The following is a 24,767-nucleotide window of genomic DNA, read 5'->3' on the forward strand; positions in this document are numbered from 1 at the left end:
TGAAAGCTCTGGAAAGTTTTTAAGACTGGTAACCACCTTTCTTGGAATGAAGCTCAGTGGTTAGAGCACTCGCTTTGCAAGTGAGAGACCTGAGTTCAATCCCAGGCAGAGGGCGAAACCTTGGGCAAGTTTCCTTACTCCACACAGAGCCTAATAATAATCCCTCCAAAACCAAAAACAATAATAAATTGGTCATTTTCAATCCACGACTGTTTGTGGGACATTGCTGTGCGCAATTGGCTGCCGCGTTCGCCCACAAATATACAGTCAATTCACTTTACAGTCTGTTCTGTGAAGCGCTTTGGGACGTCCTCCCGACGTGAAAGGCGCTATATCAAATGCAAGGATTATTATTATTATTATTATTATTAAATTATACGAGAAGACTAACTTCTCTGTCTGATGACAGCTATCCTGGCTTTAATCCCTCAGGTCATATTACTTGGTGGTTACAGCTATTTGGGACATCCTCCTGACGTGAAAGGTGCTCTATAAATGTAATTTTGTTGTTGTGGTTGTGAGATTTCTGGGTCGAACTTGTTTTTTATTTTCCACACATTGACAGTTGTTGGAATAGGTGAATGTTTCAAAATGATATAACTTTGAGGGTTGCAACAAAATTACATTAAGCTGATTGTATAAACATTTTTGAAGATCAGGATGTAATTTGGGGTTGGAATTTCATTCAGTTGTCTTTTGATGGGGTGACGGAAGATAAATTTATGATTGTTAAATCTCTGGTCATTCTTAAAATTAGGAAGAGTACAAATTGTACATGGTCTGTTAGGAGTGGATTGCACACATTAATAGCCTTTGCTTTATTTTCTTATGTTCTTGTTGAGACTGCTTGTAACATCTCCTGACATTGCACTTTGTATCACAGGAGAGTTAAACACCAGCAGACCCCAGTAGTAAATTATCTACTTTTTAAATCACTGGTTTCAAAAACTCAAACTTGAAACTAGAAGGAAAATGTCATTTATAAAAATGCATAAACTGTGTCTTATGGCTGAAGTATTTTTGATTTTAAGATTGAGCTCGGATCAGGAAATTGTTAGAGATTTGGCTTGGTATAGTGCAGTTAGCAATTTGATCAAAATTACATTCTAAGTAAGTTTACATTTTTGTTAGTTCATTTTTAGCATAAAACAAATGGTTATGTCCAGTATACAACGAAAAGCAGAAATTTAAAATCTGCATGAAGTTGGATCAGATATATTAAGAGTGCCTCTTGTGGCTAAAATATATGGTTTGGTTTGTGGTACAATTGTGCCTTATAAACAAATGCCCACGTTTTCTCTCTCTTACTTTCCCTTTCTTATTTTTAGGAATTTCCATCTTATTTTTAGGAATTTCAAGTTGGAAGGGCAATCAGTAGAATTGGCCTCAGATTTCAGCTTATAGGTGATCATGAACTGCACCTTCTATGGTGCCTATTTTGTAAATCACATTTAACTGTGGTGTGATTTCATTTCTCTGGCTGTCTTCCACATGACCAAATCTGATTCTCATGCAACTATGTTATCACACAATTTATTCTAATTGTGGATGCTATAAATACAAAGCAAAACCTATTTTCTGGGTTGGTTTTAAATGAATCACGTTTTCAACCAACCATGCTAGAAATAAGAAGGAAAGTCCCTTTTGTCTTGATCTTGGTCATGTTCCCTCAACTTGACATTTGGTTGGTCAGATGTAGACATTTAATTTTCCAATGTCACAAGGCTGGAAATTTTGATTTCAGACTCTTGCTCTTGATGCATCTAATAATAGATGGAACACACGTGACTTTTTCATGGTTTTAAGTGGTTATTGGTCTTGATCTTAGCGAAGAAAGATTCCTGAACCAGTCAAACTATTCAGTTTGGTTTTGATCTTTCAATTTTATAGGTTGAATTTTCCAGAATTAAATCATAAAAGGAGTAGGTCATTTATGTCTATGTATTAAAAAAATAACTATTTGGTCAATCAATCCATGTTTGTGGGACACTGCAGTGCACAATTGTCTGCCGGGTTTCGCCCTCAAAATATACAGCCAATTCACTTTACAATATGTTCTGTGAAGCGCTTTGAGATGTCTCAAAGATGTGATAAGGCTCTATATCAAATGCAAGTATTATTATTAATAGTGATTATGGGCACTATTGAAAATAATGACTGTTACTCTCTGAAGTGACTCTGTTTCAAGTGGTATTGTCCTCATTCTGCAGAGGCAGGGATTTTTAGTTTTGGCTGTTGTGAACTAATTCTGCAACAATCTTTTTAAAAATGTTTAACCACTCATTCACATTATAAATGCTTATGAATTGTTTAATCATTTTAAAAAAAAGTATTATTTGTGAATAGCCATCAAGCCAGAAATTCCTATTAGCCAGGAACATGTTAAAGAGTATGCAACGAATGCATCATTCTTAAGTTCCCAACTGGAACTTGCTGAACTCTTTATACTGCTCTTTGCATTCTCTTGATCTATAGATTCTGATCTATAGACACTCCAGTGAAACCTGGGGGGAACGATTAATACCACCTTACACAACATATGCAGGTAAAATCAACTTCACCACCAGATTAAGGTGCGGAGGCAATTTGCCAATGCCTTTCTCTCTTCTCCCTGGCACCCCCCCCCCTCCCCGAAGAAAATATAACTAGGTCAAAATGCTCCCGTCTCCAAATAATCATTACTTGAGAGAAAGATATCCATTTTCCTTCAATTACTTTATCCTCCTTCCCCTCATCAGCTTCCATTGTGTTTCTGCAGCAGAAGGTAGCTGCTTCTTTTCTGGCCACTTTTTAATACAGATTAAATTTTAATTTAAAATCTGTATGAGGTGTTGTGACGATTTCTTCAGCTGCACCATATGTATCCATCCTGTGCTGCAAGGAGAAACTCAGTGTGCCTCATTTGGCTGGAACAAATGCTTATTATACATGAGAACATCTTTTGAGCTTCTATTGCATTGTCGTATATCACGACCTGTGTTGTGGATCAATTTTACTATATAAAAGGGTTTGTGTTATATGTTGAAGCAAAGTACATGAAATCTCTGAGATAGATATTTGAAGAGAAGGAATATTGAAGGGTATGGAGAGTGGAATCTTTCAACTTAACACCGCCTGCTAACACATTTCATGTTGCATATCTTGCATTTTGTGTTTCAGTACTATGGTACTATTGTAGTAAAGTTCTTCTTTTGGTATTGCAAAACTCATCTTAAAAAAAATCCATTCCAAGTATTTTAGTTGATACCTGGAGTTGGTTTGGAAGGTAGTAAGATGGCACAACACGTTGAGCTGTAATTGTCTATAGCAGAGTTGAAGAACCAATCAAAATGCTCCTGTCTCCAAATAATTATTACTTGAAAGAAAAATATCCATTTTCCTTCAATTACTTTATTTTCCTTCCCCTCAGCAGCTTCCATCATGTTTATGCCAATGATTTTGGCACATGAAGAGTTCCTAATCTTGCCCATGTTGCTGAGAGCAATTGTTGAGCAGAGGGTACACATCAGTCAATCAACCCAAGCTGCTCTTGTGGATCTCCTAGTAACATGTCCTAAAGTAACATCTCTGCCTTTCAAACCTTTTTTTAAAAAAAATTGCTTTGACTGTACCTTTGGCCAACACTCAGACTCCCTCTTCTACCTGCTCATTTATCTTGGGTGTTTGGTGCTATAAAAGTACAATTCATTGTGAAATTAGTAGTCTTGGGAATTGGCTTCCTGCTACCCCTCCTCTTGGCTGAGAAAGTTATGTGAGAGGAAGGAAACAACAACAGCAATTACAATTCGCAGTTATATAGCACTCTTCCCTCAGATAGCATCTTGGAATGCTTACCACTCAAATTTACTCCAGCCTTAATGCCAGGTCCAGCAATGTGCTGTCCTCTTGCTTGCCAGATATCAAGGCCTGGATGAACACCAACTTTCCACTTTTTTTTCTGTCATATTGATAAGATGCAAGCCATCCTTGAGGCTTCCGTCAACATCTTCTCACTGGCAGCTCTAACCTCCTTAACCAGGACCACTTCCCTCCACCTCCGTTACATTGCCCATCTCCATCCGTACCTTACATCCAATGCAACTGAAACCCTTATCCATGCATTGTCACTCCTGCTTTGATTATTGCAATCCCCTCCTCACCGATCTCCTCAATTCCACAATTTATAAAAATCCAATGAGTTCAAAACTCCGCCTCCTGTGTCCTCACCGGCATCAAACTCCATATCCTCATCACTCCTGTCCTTGACAGACTCCACTGGCTTCCTATTGCAGAACTGATCGATTTCAAGATCCTCATACTCCTCTACCAATCACTTCATGCTCTGGCACCTCCCTACTTTCTGACCTGCTTACACTTCATTCCATTACCTACCAACTTCACTCAGCTGACTCCAGGTTACTGAATGTCCCTCATTCCCTCTACTGCATTATCAGTGGCTATGCTTTTAGCCCTGAAACTAAGGAAAGGAAACAATGTAGAGCAAATAAAAGTTGGTGATGAGTTCAGTATGTATTTTGTTTATTTCATCAATGTTAGGATTTGTTTCTGCCTTTACAGCTTTACGATTTAGGATTCTGTCATTTTGTGTGTGGACAAGGGGAACAACAAATTACATATTCTAAAGAATACCTTACAATATCAACTACTGTAACATAATTTAGAAGAATGTTTGGGAATAGCGTTTTTGAACTGTTGATGGGTGCATTCCATTCCTTATTCTTATTAACAAACAATTGTCAGTCTGAGCTTTCAGAAATATATCTTACTTTGTTTGATTTTTTTATAATTGCAGAAAAGGAACCCCCTGAGAAAAAGAAAGCGAAAAAGGAGTCTGGCTGCAAGAAATCTGTTCCTGTCAAGGCCACACTTGGGGGCATACTGATCGGGTATCCACTATCGGAGCGTCAGCAGATGGCTCTAGTGATGCAGATGACAGCACGAGATAACAGTCCAGGTCATACCAACCATAATTTTTTTCCTTGTGAAGTGTATAGTGTATAGTCAAAATTTTAACATTCTAGGAAAGGATGGGAGATAGAGGATTTTGTTTTTTTTTCAAAACTATTTAAAACAAAGTCAAGTTAGGTAATGTGATTTTTACTTTTAGTATTTGGAATTGATAGTCATGAAGTGGTATGAAAATGTATGCAAACTAAAGCTCATTATATGGAAGGACTGCTTTTTACATTGAGAACCAATAAGCTCACTAAATATAGTAGGATGTAGAGTCCTGTAGCTCAGTGGTTAGAGCACTCGCCTCGCAAGCGAGAGACCTGGGTTCGATTCCCGGCAGGGCCAAGTGTTGGGCAAGTTTCCTTGCTCCTCACGTCTCTGTTTACCTAGCAGTAAGTAGGAACCAGTTGTTAGTCAATTGCGGGTCGCTTTTCTGGGTGTAAACATTCCTTAAAAATAATAACAAAATTGGTTACTTCAATTCATGACTGTTTGTGGGGCACTGCAATTTCGCCCACAAAATGTACAATAAATTCACTTTACAGTATATTGTGTGAAGTGCTTTGAGATGTCTCGAAGATGTGACAGGCGCTATATCAAATACAACGATTATTAATTCTTATTATGTCTTAATATGCACATCTTATATCATAGCACAGGAACAGTTTAGAATGATAGAATCCTACAGCACAGAAGGAGGCCATTGGGCTCTTTGAAAAAAGCTATCTAATTAGTCCCGACTCCCCTGCTCTTTCCCCATAGCCTTACAAATGTTTTCTTTCCAAGTATATATCCAATTCCCTTTTGAATTATTGAATCTGCTTCCACCATCCTTTTACGCAGTATCAAGAATCTCTGAATTTGTTTTTTAAATTCTAAAAGTACTACCCGAATGACCATTTGTTTAAAGAAGTGGAATTCATTTTAAAAATTAATTTTAATGTATTTTTGTAAATGTTTTCAGAACATAAGGTCTTGAGTGTGAAAATGCTACAAGTTCATTACTTCCACAGACTGATCCACAAATTACTTACTGTGGACTCTTTATTTTACTTATTTAAAGTAAAGTTCCAGCAGAGTGAGGTGCCCAAAACATTCCCCATTGTTTTTCCGGTGCCTGAAAATGCTTGAGGGAAACTCTAGAATAAGCTTTCACCTTCATTCTTGGCATCCACAATATACCGTTGGAGAGGCCATGTCTTGGTAATAATAATAATCCTTGCATTTGATATGGTGCCTTATATCACGTCTTCGAGACGTCTCAAAGCGCTTCACAGAATATACTGTCAAGTGAATTAACTGTATTTTGTTTGCAAAACGTAATGTTCTGTTTTGGGGAGGGGCAGAAATTACTTAAGACAAAATATCTAGATCTTGAATTTGCCATCCATTTCATTAGTGAGTATTGATAAATTCTTCACATCAGGTGTTTCTTGTTTACCAATATTTCTACCCAAACTGTTTCCTACAGAACCTATTTGCATTTCATTGAATTAACCATCTTAAAATATTTCTCTGATGCTTTTTTAGAGTACAACTTTCTACTGCCCACTTATTAATACTATAACAGATAGCATGGTAATACACCTTGATTAATATTGTGCCACAATGCAAAGGTGGAGGCAACTCATCCAATGTCTCTGGCTCTGAAACTTATTTTGAATTGATCAGTGACACAGATCATTCCAACTAGCTACAGTCTACTCAGAAGGATGATGATCCTGTCACTTGGGAACGGGGAATTCCCAGTACATCATTTTGGTTCAACATAAGCAATGACCTACAAGGTGTATTACCATGCGATCTGATATCAGCCAATGATCTTCCCCACATATTGCGAGGTGTCGCTGAAGTTCTGTAAACCAGCCTGAAGATGCAGGTCCTCGAGACACCTGCTTCCTCATTTGGTATACTTCCTGTTTGTGCAGATTGAATGAGTGAGGAAGAGATGTGGATTATTTATGAGGTATAATCCCTGTATCTTTGAAAGAATTTTGACCTTTACATACTCAGTTGAGCCTGGTCTTTTTGACTTGTGGCTTCCTCTTATGAGAAAAAGCTTCCTACTTCCATCAGTTTGATATCATTTGATACGATTTCCTTTTTTTATTTTATCTTGTATTCATCACTAATACAATCTCACTATAGCAACAAGCATGTTTCAGCATTCTTGTTTGTATCGGGAGAATTTCTTCTTGTGGTTTATGGATATAGAATGAATGATTGATTCCTGAGTGAGAATATGAATCACCAGATTTGAGCTGGCTTGAAGTGTGCAAATTTGAAATGATGGTGTTCCCACAAATTTTCCCTATGGGTTAAATTATTTTTCATTTGTATGTGCAGGTTAAAGTTTATTTAAAAGAAGACTGCTATAACAAAAGCCTACCATTTCAATTATCTTCAATGTCATTTGTTGATGATTCTTTGTTTCATTGTGGTTTTAAATAATTTTGCTTAACCTTAGGTTATCTTTGTCCTTATTCAACTATTTCTATTGTTGTAGAATAGAAATTTCCTTCTAGCAATGTATATGCTTGCCACATCCTTTCCTTAAATAAATGTACGTACAGTAATTGTTTTTAAATGGATTTTCTCCAATGCATCTAACAATCCCTTCATATCAGCTGGCAGCACAGGTGCAACCGTCGGCATCCAAAATACCTCCCACCGGCAAAGCCAAATAGTGCTTGCAGCTCTATTGCCTTGGTTACCTTCAAGGCTGTTAATACATTCATTGGAGCTTGTGATATTTATGCCCATTTGTCTGATCAGAGCAGTGGGCTACAGTTGCAGGAACAATTATTCCCAACCTCATTTGCACTTTTGATAGCTAGCTAGTCTTCCTCTTATGAGAAAAAGAGGATATTATCCTCTATTCTAGAGGATGTCACTGAACAAGAAAGCCTGAGTGTGAGAGGAAGCAGTGGAGGCCTTGCCATCAACAACTAAAAGGTTTGTGTGTCTGAAATAAAAGGTTAGTTACTGAGATGGTATTATATCTGCTCCATATACAGTATTAGAGATGTTGGATTATTAGTCCAAAAGACATATAAAACTGTTAGCCAGTACGAAATGTAAAAATCTTAAATTGTTTTAATCTGATTGAATTTGCACTGTAGAGACTTTCAATGTCCGTGGGTTTACGGGAGGTGTTGAACAGACGTTGAGTTACTTTTATGAGAAAAAGCTTCATTCTCACAGGGAGGAAGAGAAAATTATCCCAGTCTCCTTGTATCCATTCACAGAGCCACCTTGGTAGGCTGATTGACAGCTCTCTTGGAGGGCGGGGTGGTGAGAGAGAGAGATATAACAGACTTAAGAAAAGCAAGGAGAATAAAAGATTTTAGCAGAGAAAAATAAAATGGGAACCCAAGGAACTGAATTTTATTTTCAAGTTATTTATTCATTGTTTCCCTTAAAGATTTTCATACTTGTTTTGGAATGATCCACTAGATGGAGCACTTTGCTGTAGTGAGACCTTACATATCTGAAGTCAATAATGGAAAATATATGTTCCTTTGTAGTAGTATTTATAATACCTACATTTGATATTGCGCCTTTCACATTGAGAGGAACACTCAAAGGGTTTCACCAGATGTATTATAAAATGGAGTGGCTATTTTTTGTGGGTAGAGGGAGAAAAAAGTTCTCTCAACCAGATGTTTGATCTTCAACTGTAACAAAATCAATAGCTTTTGATATAGAGTAGGGAGTAGTTAGTCAGGCATAAACAAAATGTAGCTTAGCTTGAATCTTAGATTATGCTGAGAACTAGTATAAGGCATGGGTGGAACAATATTATCCTCTATTCCAGAGGGTGTAAATTAATCAGGTGGGCTTTTATAATGCTTAGTTTCCAGGGATGATTATGCCCATGTATATTGGTGAAATGGAAAACTCCTGAGCTACCCACCAAAAAGCTGTTTCTTCAATCTTTGGTAGTTAACTAAATACAGTAAACTCCTGATAACTCGACCCGGGCTAACCCGTCACTGTCACTTAAGTTGCCATGTCAGCGATAATATCCTGACTGCTTTCCACATAAATTATTTTTAAGGAGCAAGGCTTTACTCGTCACTCCCCCTTAACAAGTAATTCATGGAATTGTAGAAATTCTAGTAAGTACTTGCAATGTAGAATTGATCGGATAACTCCTCCTATAAGGTGGTGTCTGCATTATTGGAGGGCCATGCCGTGGCCTCCCACCCTGCTAGATATCAGATGCATACAGAGGCCTCTGGTCTATTACAGGGCTGGGCCATGGCCTCCCGCCCTATCCTGTGACTGGTGCAGGTGCTCAACCGGGGTTGGGTATGCATGCTCAGAGGCATGCCTATCTGAGGAGTGGGTGCTGGCTGAGTGAGCAAGAGAGAGCAGCGCCGAGCAAGCAGCCTTCGAGTATGAGAGGACCAACCACTAGCTCGTCATATCGGATAAATTGTCACTGGTTTGTTTTTCCTTGGAGTAACGAGTTATCCAGAGTTTACTGTATGCATCTGAGACTTAGCACAAGTAGGATATCAGAGGACTGTATTTGGCTTCCTTTTGTGGTTTTATATATGTACAGTCAGGATCATAAGTGATGTATTATACTACGCTGGGGACCATTCATCACTGATCCTGTTGATCTTTCTGTTGTCTTGTTTCAAAGGTAGGTTTGTGACTATGACAGTTTGGGAAGGGGCTTTTGGGAATTTTTTTGGGGGGAGGGGTAAAGAAGAATGGTTGGTCAGTCTGTAAACTGGCACATTGTGGCAGCTCAGTTGAGGTTTAGAGAGATAATACCACTAGTGTTTGGTGTGGTTTGTCTGATGTCTTCTATTTTTGTAACTTTTACAAACTCTACATCTCTACATAAGCGGTACAGGCAGTAATATTCCATAGATTTTTAAATCGGGTATGAATGTGAATCATCCTATAAAATATGCAATGTGTCTGTCAGGGACCACATGAGTAAGATTACAGTAAAGAATCAGCTTCCTAATTGCTATTCTATGAGACCCGAAATATCTTGGAGTGCTGATCTGTAGCTTACTTGAGAGAGAACTTGACTAGATATAAAAAGGAAAAAGTGTAAATGATAATTTACAATGAGCCAAATTTAAATGGGAGCCAAATTCCTCATAAAATATAAGATTGTGTATATAGTTTTCATTTTGGAAAATTTTTAATTTATCCTTAATTTGGAACCCAATCTTTCCACAGTTCTTCAAGAATTAGTTTCCAGGTCGAGATTGAATTTGCGATTTTTGAAGTTATTGATTTAAAATTTTAAGACAATTTAATATTGGGCCTCTGATGTCTAGATAGTTCAGATTTTGTGTTTTTTAAAAAGTGGTTGTATTTGAATTTATCAAAGTGAGGGAAGCCAATGCTGAGGAAAGGATGCCTTTTCCATTTTGGGAATCCAGCGTCCACATCAAGCACTCACAATTCGTGCCCGGATACAGAATAAAGATTCCTGTAGCCGAGATCAATAATATAATTTAATTTCAACTTCAGAAGAATACCTCCTGCCAATGTGAATTTTTCCACTTCCAGACCAGCATCCTAATTGCCCCTGTGAATGAGATGTCGATTTGTGTAAACCAGTTGGTTGGTGAGTATAGTGTTTGGAAGTTCAGTGGTGAGGCATAGCATTGGGACACTAATATACAGCACTTTGGAGTGATGAACTGTAAGTTTGTACCTGCTTCCTCCCCATCTTGGCTGAGTTTTCATTCTACAGGTCTCTTCCCCACAGGGAGGAGACTTGCCCCTATACTTGTGCACCTCCTTGACTAAAGATTGTCTATTGATTAGTACTTAATATAGGTTAAGAAGGGAAAATAAGAGGCAAATGTAAGCAGTTGTTCTCTCACCACAACAATACATTACTGCACAGGTAATGCTGTGCTACATTTGCACCTTTTGTTTTGTTAATAAAAAACGTCCTTTCATTTTGATAGCCAGGATTATCATGGAAGGCATCTTTCCTATTTGCATTGGCTCCGGACACTTGTTAAAAAGCTCAGTTCACCATAGCAGCTGAACTGACATAAATTAATTTTTCTTATCAGATTCTACTCCGAATCACCCCTCTCAGACAACGCCAGGACAGAAAAAAACTCCAAGCTCCTCTTCCAGACAGAAAGACAAAGTTAATAAACGAAATGAGCGAGGAGAAACACCTTTACATATGGCAGCCATTCGTGGTGAAACCAAGCAAGTTAAAGAGCTCATCATTCAGGGTGCCGATGTTAATGTCAAAGATTTTGCTGGTACGTGCAATAATCCAACCTTCGAATTGAACCAACTGTACTCTGCAAACTTGTTTCTACAATGTCTTATCCAGTTTGAGTCATGATTTTTTTGAATTGCTATAGAAATTAGTTGATAAGTTAATGTATCATGCTTTTACCAATAAGCTGATTTCCCTCTTTGATTTGAGTCATTAATTTTATGTCCCGTTTAATTTGTGAGTCAGGTATGATAGCAGATTTCGACTAGCTTGTACCAAAGGTGCTATGTTTGTCTTAACCTCGGTTGCCTGCATTAGGGAAGGGGAATTCATCAAATGTATGGTGCAAGAACTCTTCCAATGAGATCTTGTTTGTTTAGTCAGCCAGGCATTTGCTACATGGAAATCCATCACAATGTTCATGAGTCTCCAAATGAAACTTCAAAGTTTTACATTCTGTATGTAGATAATGGGTTGAAGCCATGGAGTCTTGTGTGACTTTTATTGGGTTCCCTGCAAGAGAACCACTTTTACGTTTTGACATGCTCTTCTTGAAGCAGGGCACTCACTACACTACTTGTGCTATTGCTTTCCTACCTAGCACTTTTTTCTGCCCTGTTAAGGTGGTTACCACCCTAATTGTGCTTGCTGATTTCTGTCACTTCAGGATGGACTCCACTGCATGAAGCCTGCAACTTGGGTTATTATGACGTTGCTAAACAGCTGATTTTAGCAGGAGCAGATGTCAACACCCGGGGACTTGACAATGACACTCCATTGCACGATGCTGCAAGCAATGGACACAGAAATGTATGTACTGCTCACCAATCTTTTTTGATCAGCCGGCGTCACATACATGCTGATGAGACATGGTGATGCGTTTCTGCAATACCTTGATGTGACGGCATAATATTGGACAGCATTAAAAATTGAATAATTCCCAACCATCAGTTTATTGCAAAATGTACCTTAAACAATCAACAGAATATTCAGTTCAATAAATTAATAGTATTTATAATGTACTCAGCTGAGAGTTGACTCTATTTTGGTATACCACTGCTCCTGTGTAACCTTTTTGGACACAGCATGCTTATATGAATTTTAAATTGGCTTTTGTGCATTTTTTTTAATTCGGAAAATACATCTAATTTACATTGCATGGAATTTATATCCAATGATTTTACTACGCCTGTTGACATTAAACAAGTAGACATTGACTGCTTCAGTCTGCCTGCAAATGATGTGCTATTTTGAGTTTCTGGTGCACACACAGACACACACACTATATGTACACACACAATCCTTGAATAAAATCTGTTTTGCTTAAAGACTACTGAAGACTTGATGAGGCATTCCATTGTAACTAAACTGTAAATGTCAGAAAATTGGTCACATTTTCAAAAAAGAAGCAATATTATGGAAGAAAACACAAGATTAATGGGATTAAAAGAGGTGCTCTGATATTGTAAAATGGTGGGATGCTCAATGTCTACTCTCGTGCCTGTGTTTCAACAAATGAATTGACTACTGTCTTAAAAGTTTGCTGGGAAATTTGCATAAGTACACATTGCATCTAATGAACTGTGTACCCAGTTGAAACTGGTTTCTGTACCTGTGTTTTGTTGTTTACGTTTTATGGAAAATTGTTTCCATAATTTGTGTTTCTTTCTTTCGACATTAAAATCTTTTTCTCTAGATTGTAAAATTGCTTTTACGCAACGGTGGAAATGCATATCAAATGAATCATCGTGGGGAGAGGCCTGTGGATGTGGCTGATTCAGAGGAGATGGAGCATCTTCTAAAAGGGGAGCTTCCCCTTTCTGATGATGAGGAAGAGGAGGAGAGTTGTACAGGTTAGGAAATAACAAACAATAAACCTTCTCGTGCTGTATTATAATCCTGAAATGGAACCAGGATATAGGTAATATAAAGTTTGCCAAAATAACAGTGGTATATCCCAGTTGTAGAATTTTTGAATATTTTCATCTTATGACATACATGATGCCTTATAGTAGGCGTCAGCTTGGCTCAGTGTAGGGCACTCATATCTCTGGGCCATAAAATCGTGGGATTAAGCACAAATTAGGATTTCACGTCATAGTCCAGGCTGACTCTCCAGTGCAGGGCTGGGGGAATGCTGCATGGTCGAAGATGCCATCTTTTGGAATCGACATTAAACTAAGGTTCTGTCCACCTGTTCTTTGGGAAGTTTCAAGGGACCTATAAGACTAAGTGAAAAGATGCTTTTAAAAATGTCCAGATTCTTTTTCTGTGCGGAAAACTGGCTTGCAAATTGTGCCTGAGTTTAATGTGTTCCAAAATTCAATCTTAATTATTAATGCTATATTTAAAGATATTATTCTCGCTTGTGTGCACAATAGGACTGAAAAGTACAAGTTTCTTATTCCAAGCTTTCTTCCCTGTAGAATTTGAAGAGCTACCATCTGTGAATCCTTCTAGTATGGATGAAAATGTGGACGATTCAGAAGTCGAAAAAGAATTGAAAGCAGATACTAAACAGCAGGTGGCGCCGTGCAAGCCACCTGTGTCATCTGCAATGGATGAATATGAATTCAAAGATGATGATGAGGAAGATGATGGTGATGATGTTGAAGAAATTAGCAAACTTGTGGAGAATAAAAGGATTCGGAGAAAGACTAGCAAGAAAACCATCGAAAAGGATAACAGCAGCTATTCAACACCACTAAAGCTAGATTTGCCCAAACCATTTAAAATGAAGAAGCAGAAATCAGCAAGAGTCCTGGTTTCTTCTAGTTCTGAAAGCTCAGATGATGAGCCACAACTGGAGAAAAAGGTTTGTTCAAGCAGCTCGCTGGAGGTCGTTGCAGACAGCAGTAAATCGGACGCAAGGACTAAGAAAGAAAGCATAGCTAGTGAACAGAAAGAGAAGGGCAAAGGGAAGAAGAAAGTGAAGAATCAAAGTAAAAACAAGGAGAACCAGGAATTCAATCAGGAAAAGGAAGAGAAGGAAAATGCCAAATTGGTGCTTTTTTCATCGTGTTCTGGTTTAGATTCTCTAGACCGGTCAAGAGATGAGGAATCGTTCAAAAAGTCTTTGAATGCGAAAGATGATTCTTCAAGTCATCCATTCCACCTCGCAACAGTCAAATCCCCCAAACATGCGTGTGCATTGAGCGAAAAACGAGGTAAACCACTTAAACAGGAAAATGCTAAAACTGGTACTTCTCCAGGAGCCTCTGACGTGTCTTTTCAGGCTGAAGTTGTACGGTTTGATCACCTTACAGACTCTGACTACACCTCTGAGAGTTCCAGCAATAAGTCCTTCAAGTACAAAACAAAAAGCAAGCATCACAAGAATGACTTGCATGCTGATTTTGGTGAAAAGTCTGGTCAGAGAAGCAAAGACGAAGAGCCGGTCGTCTTTGATAATCTGGAGGAAGTGTTTAAAAAGACCGACAAAGAAGGCAAAGTTATAAAGAAGCATAAACTGAAGCACAAGGACAAAGAGAAAAACAAAATTAAAAAAGAGCATGAAACCGAGAAAGGAAAACACCGACAAAAGGAAAGCGATAAAGAAATGTCTACAGAGTTTGATCGAGAATACTGGAAAGAGAACTTCTTCAAGAACGATGACACTAACGAAACGTTCAAAGGTGAAAGCTCGGAGCTCACCCCATCAGAAAAGCCCTTAAAATCTGAGAAAATTTCAGTGAAAGAAGAGAAAGCAATAAAAGAGAAATATTGCAAAGAAGAAAAAATTTTGAAAGATGACCGAGAGAGAGAAAAACCTAAAAAGAATAAAAAGGAAAAGCACTATAAGGAAGAAAAAGAAATCAAAGTTACGGATTTGGAAGAAAGAAAAGAAATTGTACTGACAGAAAAAGAAGACCCGTTTTATTCAAGTGTTTATGTCAACAAAGAGCATACAGAGTTTCCTGAAAAGGAAAAGAGCACAGAGAAAGACAGATCTGATAGCGTAGATAAAGAAAAGAAGGAAAGCAAAGAGAAAGGTGAGAAGAAATCATCCACTAAAGAGAGGGATTTTGAAAAAGCAGAAAGGAAACATTCGGATAGAGAGAAAAAGATGAAACATGAAAACAGATTGGAGAGAGAGAAGTCTGAACTGCATGAAAAGTCACAGGAAAAAACGCCTGCTAAGTTGCAGGAAAGCTCAGAAAAAACTAAAGAAAAAGATAGATCCAGTAATTCCTACTCCACTGGAGAAAAGCCCCACAGGGAAAATGATAAATTGAAGAATGTGTTCTCGGTCCGAAAGTCTGAAGAGAAAGAGAAGAGTAAAGAAAAATTGAGAGAAAACATGATCGAGAGAAAAGTGACAGGGAACGTCACACCAGTGGATTGAGGGAGAAAGTGGAAAAAGACAGGCATGGCTCTGAGAAAAAGGTTAAACTGCCTGACAAGGACTCGCAGGACATCACTCCCAGTAAAGCCGAAAAAGTTAAAACCAAAGACCGCGAAATTGAAAAAGAGCGTAAGAAAGAGAAATCCAGAGAAAGAGATGGCGATTCTGTGCCAAACTCCAAGCACTTGCTGGAGGAGCGGAGACGTAGCTCTGTTGAGAGCAGCAAAGCATCTCATGATAAATTAAGCTCCTTGAAGGATAAACTTAAAGACGAGTTCCTAAAATCTCCTGAGACAAAGGAGAAGGAAAGGAAGCAAAAAGACCGAGTACCAGTGAATGTTTCCATTAAATCAAAGGTCAAGGAATCTGAAGGTGACAGACCAAAGCCTAAAGATTCTGGTTCTGTGAAGGATGTACGACCAAAAGAGAAGAAGCTTGTCAATGATGATTTAATGCAAACCAGTTTTGAAAGGATGCTGAGTTTAAAGGATTTAGAAATTGAGCAATGGCACAAAAAACACAAAGAGAAAATCAAGCTAAAAGAAAAGGAACGACTGAGGCATCGATCTGGCATGGAGCTCAATAAAATAAAAGATCGTGAAAAACTGAAAAGTTCAACAGCAAGTAAAGAACTGACCAGATCAAAGAGTTCGGATCCTTCAGAAGCCCACGCTAAAGACAAGCAACTGAAAGACGCCAACAGTGCGAGATCTTTGTCCACTGATGCAAAGCCGAATCTGCCAGAGACGCTAAGACCTTTCATAAATTGTGAGACTAATTTAACTGCATCTCCCAGACAAGAGCGGGACAGGGTAGGCCTGACCTCTCGATCCATATCCATGATTTCAGTTGCCAGTTCAGAAGATTCATGTCAGACTTCAGCCGTTGCAACACCGCGCCCTTTAACAGACTACGATTCAGACTTCACTCTTGAAGGGTCTGAGTCTCAGTCATCGTTTTCTCAATCAGTATTTTTGTCCAGTGCCAAATCGCCTGCTGTTTATGATCGAGACTCTGACGTTTTAACAGATTTGCAAGATCGACTTAAATCGCCGTACTCCAGCAAGCTTCCGGGATCTTATCTGCGATCAGTCTCTGTTGACACTGCAAGACTTGAAAGTGAATGCAGATCAATTGGTGATGTTCGGAGGTGCAGTATACCAGTCATTGCAAGTGACCATGAAAAACAGCTCCACAAGCAACCTGAGGGGCACTTAACACTTTCAAATGAAAAGCATTGCAGCTTCTCACCAGCAGTGCAAGGACATGCCTCTACATCTCCTCGACCAGAACCACTCCGATGCAGTGGCAATGAAGAGAGCACCTCCAGCAGTACTTCCTGTTTACATCCCTGTGCCTCAGCAATTTCTGTTACTGCACCAAACAGTACTGATTTGTCACAGGATGCAAGCTCTAACAGTACATTGCAAAGCAATTCTCAGCAGGTGTCTGCAGTCCAGCCACCACAACCAAACTGTTTGATTGATGGGTATCAGCCAAATAAGTCTTTGGAAATGTCCTGTGATCAGTTTGATGGCACTGTAAACAGTACCAATGATAATAGCCATTCGTCTACAACAACATTGGAGAAAAATGTTTTCAATCCATTAGATGCTCCGCAGGAATGTGATAGCTCTGATCAACTTCCAGTAGAGCCATTATTGAAGACTCCTCATCGACTTAGCAATGAATCTTCCCAAGTTACAAATCCTCCACAGACACAATCTTGTTTTTCACCTCCTCATCCTTCCAATTCTTTTTCTACACGGCCATCGGTGGACATCGAGAGCGCTCCTCAAATCGTTCCTGGTCCAAAGTCTGGAGTTCAAGAAGATTCATCTCATCAGACTGTACAAGATCTGGATCAGACTTCAGCTTCATGCCAACCAGTCTCGGAGGATGTGGAATTGATTGGCGAGAAGGCTGCTACTCCTACGCCTTGCACAGGTGCTGAACTTGTAAATCAAAAATCTGTGGACAGTGTTGAAGATGTGTCAAATTATTGCAAACCGGATGAAATGAAAGGATTGGAAGCAAGTTCCTCTCTATTGTCCACCATATTACCAGACAGCAGCACTGCAAGTGAAAGCCCTGTAAGCTCAACCTGCGTCATAAAAAATACTTTGGATAAACCTGAAGAAAAGACGGAGGAAGACACACAAAATCTTAACTCAACCAGCCAGGAGGCTATGTGTTGTGAAGAAAGCTCAACATTAGAAAGTAAGCCAGCAGATGCAGCTGATGAAATGCAATGTGATCCACCAGTAGAGCCACTTGAACCACTGGTTTGCAATGAACATTCAAACGAAATGTCAACAAGTGAGCAAGCTCCTGTCATAGAAAGTAAAGCTCAACAGCAAGATTCGTCACCTGAGATGGAGGTTTCTCAAGAGTCTGCTCCTGCTGAAGGTCACACTCCAATGATGTGTGAGGCAGCAGATGAACAAAGACAATCCACTGAAACAGCAAAAGAGGAATCAGAAGAGCATGTCGAGGCTGACTGCGGAGGACAACAAGATATCCCTCAGAGGATAACTCGTAACCGAGCAAACCTAATAGCCAATCAAAGTAAGCAAACTGCTGTTAATTGTACACAGGCAGCTGACAAGGAGACCGAATCCTCAACTACCATGAAAAGCAAATCAAAGTTTACAGAGGAGGAGGATGGTCAAGGGCATCATCCACATAGGCGAAAGATGCCCCGGGTTCCACATCCAGCTCAAGTAAAGTCTACGATACAGCAGGCTAAAGAGAAGACCCAGCAGTCACTGGCAGCCATCGTAGACTCCTTAAAATTGGAAGAGATTCAACCCTATCATTCAGAGAAGGGAAACCCTTACTACGAATATCTTCATATTAGAAAGAAGATAGAAGAGAAGCGTAAAGTGCTGTGTAGTGTCACTCCTCAGGCTCCACAGTTTTATGACGAATACGTTACTTTTACTGGATCCTACCTGCTGGATGGAAACCCTTTGAGCAAACTTTGCATTCCAACCGTAAGTATTCATTATTGTTGCCTAAAGAATATTATTAAAGTGGAATTTAAAATACGTTGATCATAATGATTCGAGGCAAATGATAATCAGGTTTATTCAACAAGTTGTCTGAACAGAGTACAGGTATAGCACAACAATACTTAATAAAATAATACGTCCTTCTGACATAAGGGGCTATACCAAATGCAAAGATTATTATTAATAAGATGAGCATTGCCTATCATCAAATGTAGGGTAATAACAGAAATTAAGCTAATTTCACATACTTCTGCTTTTAATTTTTTTATATTTCTTTCTCTTTCCCCTGTTACCAATGTCTGCAAATGGATTGTTTTGTGTGGTACTGTGTTGAGCTACACGGATCAGAGTAGTATTTGAGGAGCTACCAATCAAATACAAAAGATGATAGCTGATTTCACTTAGATTATACAGTCAATTCACTTTCTAGTATATTCTGTGAAGCGCTTTGAGACATCTGGAAGCCATGATAAGGCACTATATGCAACGATTATTATTATGGGAACTCTGTTTCTCCAATCTTTACCAACAAATCAAGTATGATGTAATGCTCTTGGGGGTCCCAAAAAGGAGGGTTTGATGTCTGTTTTCTCTTCCTTGAAACTGATGCTATGTTTTTGTTTTATCCAGGATGATCTGGCAATAGATTCATAATATTGAAGTTAATGAGAGTTGCACAGATTTGTTCCAGTTGAGTCAATTTAAAACCAGTGTAAACTTCTCTGTATTGATGGGTTCACATTTGGGGAGACAAAATTCAACAACTGAGAAGTTAGGAGGGAAGTTGGGTGGAATAGTCCTAAATAAAAAAAACTATAATTACCAAGTGAAAGCCTCCAAGGAGAATGGTATCAATGGTTTCAAGAGACGTACATATTTTGTAGAAAAGACATTGATGGCTGTGGTGAAAAGACAAGTGCATGAGCTGGAGAATTTTGGCCATAATGAATGGCCATTTCTGGTTGCTAAAAATTCTGTTGTTAGGTCTTAGCTTAGGTCCCAACCTATCTCGGTTCCACATCAGTGGATTCAATATTTCATCTTCCCATTCGTTCCTGTTAACTCTGCAAGCTGAAGCCCTAACGGATAGGGTGGTTCTAGCTGAACAAGCATTGGGAATCTGTGGGCCTTCACTAATCGGGAGCGCACCCTGCTTCCCACGCTGACTAGACAACTTCCTGTATTCAAAAGGTGATCAATTTCCGGGTTGTCAGGCTGCCATTGATGCAGTATGTCGTGCACTATGTTCAGAAGTTATAATAATAATCCTTGCATTTGACATAGTGCCTGATCAAATCTTCGAGACGTCTCAAAGCTCTTCACAAAGTATACTGTAAAGTGTATTGACTCTGTATTTTGTGAGCAAAACGTTGTCACTTTTGTGGATGCTTTGCATAGATGCCATGAGCAGAGCACCAGTGACATCACTTCACAAAGCCAATCGCATCAGTGACATTTCTTGCACATGCAAAACGAACAGGACGTGACATTAGCAGAAACCCGATGACCCGGAAGTTGACTTTTTTTTTGCACTTGCTTTATAACACAGCCTCTAAGCTGCTGACCCCAGGGAGCCACATTATAACAAGGTTTCCCGTAATAAGTAAACAGTACTAATGTTCCTTGCCTGGGAGAAGGAATAGCGGAATCAGACATGTTATTTAATTAAGCAACTCTTAACTTTTGTTTCTAAAATAATTTTATCTTAAATGAACAGCCCTCTTACAGTATTTAGCTATTTTGATTTTGTTGTTCCGACACAGTATGCATGTAATAAAATACCCAAATAAAATTGTTTCAGCCAAAGCATTTACTGAGCCACATACCTGTATATTTAGGATGCATTTGTATGGTATTGTTTTGGGATTTTTGCCACTAATTACAATGGTTGTTGGCTGCACCATTTCTGCTGCTTGGTTAGTGTTGGATTGACGCAGTTTTTGCATGGAATCAATACTAAAAGCGCAGCATAAATTGGATGTTGGAGGCATTGATTATATTTCTGACTCGCTCCTGAAAGCTCTTTCTGGAGGTAAGGTCAGAATGCAAGTTACTCGACTGGCTTCAGCTTCGCTCAAGATTTGCTGCAATTGATTTTAAAACCCATTATATTTTTAAAACTTGAGGTTGGGGTTGGGTGGTGGACAGTAAACTGTGAAAATTAATTAACCATTATTCACTCTTATAATCTAGTATTCCTTGCACACCTTGTTGTCCAGCATTACTAAAACAGATATAAATATACAAATGCATTGCTTTTATCAGTGTGTGACACAAGTATAAAAGTAACCTCCAAGTCATCAAAAGCAATTTGGTATGTTTGTGAAATGGGCTGAAAGTGGTAATATTTTTATTTATTCATGTTGCTCTTGAACATGCCAAAAATCTTTTTCATGTTGCCTTTCCAAGTGAACTTTTTGTGACCCATTTTAATTTGCTGCACATTCCTAATCGTATTTTTTCCCTTTGGACTTGGTGCCAAAATGCACAATACAATGACCTTTTTGATCACAATCCCAGAAGAAAATTAAAAGGGCAGTGTACTTGGAGCATGGGGATCAGCTTGTAGGCTCTTACGTATAAACTTAATTTTGCTCTGTAAGGTGCTGTCGAATAATGGTCTGGTATACGTTACAGGAACTGCAACATGTGTGTCTGTTTTTATTATTGTCATCTTGACCCAGAGTATACCCAGAGATTTTTAATGCGTAAAAACCTAATGCTTTCTACCCTTCCTACTCTATTTAGTAAAGGAACTGCTGAATGTTTGTAGCACGTATGACTATTGACTGACATCTGATTGCTTTTTAGATAACACCTCCTCCATCACTGTCAGAACCACTGAAAGAACTCTTCAGGCAACAGGAAGTGATTCGAATGAAGCTTCGATTGCAGCACAGTATTGAACGGGTAAAAAAAAATGGGATTCAAATCTCGTTTTTGCACAAAGTTGGCCAAAGAAACACTTAATTTATTTTACTAAAGTTTTTTTTTCCAATAGCGGGTTATGATGAGAAGCCTTGAAACTGCCTAGTTCTGTATGTACATGTATATAAACAGACCAGCTTTTATATTCAACTTTATTATTTGTAACCACCTGACAAGTAATTTCCTCCTTTTAGACACAAATTACAGTAAAACATTTTGCAGAATGGATATTTTTTAATTTGAGCACTGCCTTAAATACTGTAAGATTGTTGCATGCATTTGTGATGTAAAGCTTCCAAACTGATTAGTGAGATAGTAAACTGTAAATGTGAAAACAGCACATAGGAACATGCTTAGGCCATTCAGCCCTCGAGCCTGTTCTGCCATTCTATAAGATCATGGCTGATCTGTACCTCAACTCCCTTTACTGAAGATGCAGTTAAGTGACTTACCTTATGCGGCAAGTCTACGCACTCCGGGATGCTACCCTATGTGAAGGGCGCTATATAAATGTTGTTGTCCTGAATGAGTCCTTTTCATTTACCTTTAGGAAAAGCTCATTATGTCAAATGAGCAGGAAGTTTTGCGAGTGCATTACCGTGCAGCCAGGACGTTAGCAAATCAGACGTTGCCTTTCAGTGCCTGCACTGTGCTTCTGGATGCAGAAGTATACAATATGCCTCAGGATCCTCAGGTAAGACGTCATTTTGGGGAGGTGAAAGTTTGGATAGAATAGATTAAAATTTATTCTAATCAAACTAACTTTGGAGAATATTTTAATTGCAGAGAAGTATAACATCCTTGGAAAGACAATTTTTTAAAAAATAAACAACTGTTTTAACGTGTTTTTGCTCCAGGCGGATGAAAACAAAACATCGGTGAGGGATCGATTTAATGCACGTCAGTTCATGTCCTGGTTACAGGATGTTGATGATAAGTTTGTCAAATTAAAGGTGAGTTTCCTTCAGAAGACATTTAAACAACACACTCCAAATGCACAATAAAGAATATTTCCTGTACTTGAATTCTGTTATGTGGTGAAGCACTGCACTTAAAGATAGATGAAATAGTTGTAACGTTCAGTGAAGTACTGTGGTTGCTGTGGCTGTTAATCGAAATATTCTGTCTTATCCGTTTGTCTTTTAGCTTATTATTTCTATTTATCAAGATGCAGGGTGACGCCTGTTATAAGGCGCCTCGCTAGACCACAAGTTTGTTTATAACACTGGTGTCCTGTGGACCCGCGATTATCAAAAGTGCTGTGTGTTTGTGGCTTCCGGTGCACACTGGCCAGTTTCTCTTCTCTCTATGTGGCCATTACTGGCATTCGAAGCAGGTCCAGGGGGAAGGCTTGTAGAGAATGCTATTTGAAGAATATACATCTCTGCCAAAATTGACTTCAATAAAAATTAAATATAGTTCTTGATCAAAATTATACATCATTTCCCAGAACATTGCATTTGTCTAGTATAAAGTGCTTAAATAGAATACTGGCTCATGATTTAAGTTAATTCTATACTGCCAACAGCATTAAGTGTCCTTTGTTGTAATTGTCTTTTAACCTTGCATCTATTTTTTTTAATCCATTGCAGACATGCCTTCTTATGAGACAGCAGCATGAAGCTGCAGCATTGAATGCAGTGCAAAGACTGGAATGGCAGCTTAAATTACAGGAGCTTGATCCTTCTTCATACAAATCTCTGAGCATTTTTGAAATTCCGGAGTTTTACGTCCCTCTTGTTGATGTCAATGATGACCTTGAGTTGACGCCAATATGATTGTGCATGTATTTCAGAGGCCCTAACAAGTACATAGTGGTTTAGTTACAATCGATACTCGATTGTATCAGGAGGGTCGCAAAGAGGCTTGTGTACTTGGCTGCAGAGCACTTTGAAGAGAAGTAAGGAACTGAGGATACTGGTGCCTGTGGCAACAATGGTGCAGTCCCATAGATGCAGAACGATGTGAGATTCAGCACTAACACACTGTGACTTCCATCACTGTTTACCAGTAACCACTACTGTATTTCAGTAGTATAACAGTCTTGTAGCTGATAGATGGGTGTCAGTCACTCTACTATCTGCCTTTACTTTAAAGTTTACAAGATGGGGGCATTAGCTGCATACACTGTTATGTTCACATCAGCAGCGCTGGAAGCTGCAAATTGATAGAGGAAGTAGACAAGTGATACTCTGAACTAAGAAGAATTCATAGTACAGTAGAACCTTACTCTGGCACCCACAGAGCGCTGCCTCATTTAAATTATTATTGAACATTTGCTCCCAATAAAATACACCTTTCATTTTCAAATTTAAAAGCCCACTTCTGATTTAAGAGGTGAAAATTTGTGAAACCATTTCAGAGAAAGAACAAAATGCTTTGTCTACATTATTGTATTGTTTTTTTTTCCTAGCTCCGTTCAAAACAAAATTGTTAATGTTAAGAGCACTTCTGCTGGAATTTAAAAAAGTTTGTCTGTTTACATGCTTGCACTTTTTGTTGAAATCATTCATTTTGACCATTATAAGTAATTTTACTGAATTGTTTCATCGATTCATTTTTAAAACTAGCTATTTAAAACCGCCAACAATATATCTCGGCAAACGGTTTGTCCCCAGCCCCGTCACCTGCGGAGTACCCCAAGGCTCCATCCTTTCCCCGTTCTTTTCCTAATTTCCATGCTCCCTCTCATCGATGTCATCCGTAGACATGGGGTCAACTTCCACATGTATACGGATGATACCCAGATCTACTTCTTCTCCAGCTGTGACTCTCAGTCCGCTGATGTCCTGTCAGCTTGTCTGACTGATATCAAGGCCTGGATGAGCACAAATTTACTGCAGCTAAACTTCCTCTTTGGCTCCGGTCAACATCTTCTTTCCTGCGGCTCCGAACTCTTCAACCTCCTCAGGCTCTCCCTCAGACTCACCAAACCCGTGCACAATTTAGGCATCAGGTTTGATCCAAAGCTTTCCTTTCTACCCCCCCACCCCCCAATCCGTTTCCTGCCCAGGACCACTTTTTTTCCACCTCAGCCGCATTGACCGCCTCCGTCCGTACCTCGCACCCGCAGCAGCCGAACCCTCGTCCACGCCTTTTGTCACCTCCCGGCTGGACTTTTCAAATCCCCTCCTCGCTGGTCTCCCCAGCTCCACCATAAACAAAATTCAATTAATTCAGAACTCCACCGCCTAGATATTCACCCCGTCAAAACTCTGTACCCCATCACACCAGTCCTTGCCAGGCTGCACGGGCTCCCAATCACAGATCAGATCTATTTCAAGATCCTCTCGCTCATTTTGAA

The 24,767-nt window shown here is 39.0% G+C and overlaps 1 protein-coding gene and 1 non-coding gene across 2 annotated transcripts in view; both read left to right on the plus strand.

The window, feature by feature from the left end:
• The window catches only part of ankrd12 (ankyrin repeat domain 12), an 87,635-nt gene extending 63,631 nt beyond the window's left edge, over nt 1-24,004 (plus strand). The window contains 10 exon segments of the mRNA XM_007897250.2: nt 4,793-4,954; nt 11,016-11,216; nt 11,844-11,986; nt 12,873-13,029; nt 13,603-15,462; nt 15,465-18,517; nt 21,347-21,445; nt 22,014-22,157; nt 22,321-22,416; nt 23,056-24,004. Of these exon segments, the coding sequence (XP_007895441.2) occupies nt 4,793-4,954; nt 11,016-11,216; nt 11,844-11,986; nt 12,873-13,029; nt 13,603-15,462; nt 15,465-18,517; nt 21,347-21,445; nt 22,014-22,157; nt 22,321-22,416; nt 23,056-23,241 (6,101 nt within the window). The 3' untranslated portion in view covers nt 23,242-24,004.
• On the plus strand, nt 5,227-5,298 carry trnaa-cgc. Its single transcript has one exon. It is a non-coding gene; the product is annotated as a tRNA-Ala (tRNA).
• Nucleotides 24,005-24,767: the final 763 nt, after the last annotated feature.

Source organism: Callorhinchus milii, unplaced genomic scaffold, assembly GCF_018977255.1.
Source record: "Callorhinchus milii isolate IMCB2004 unplaced genomic scaffold, IMCB_Cmil_1.0 Scaffold2, whole genome shotgun sequence".
Classification (NCBI taxonomy): Eukaryota; Metazoa; Chordata; class Chondrichthyes; order Chimaeriformes; family Callorhinchidae; genus Callorhinchus; species Callorhinchus milii.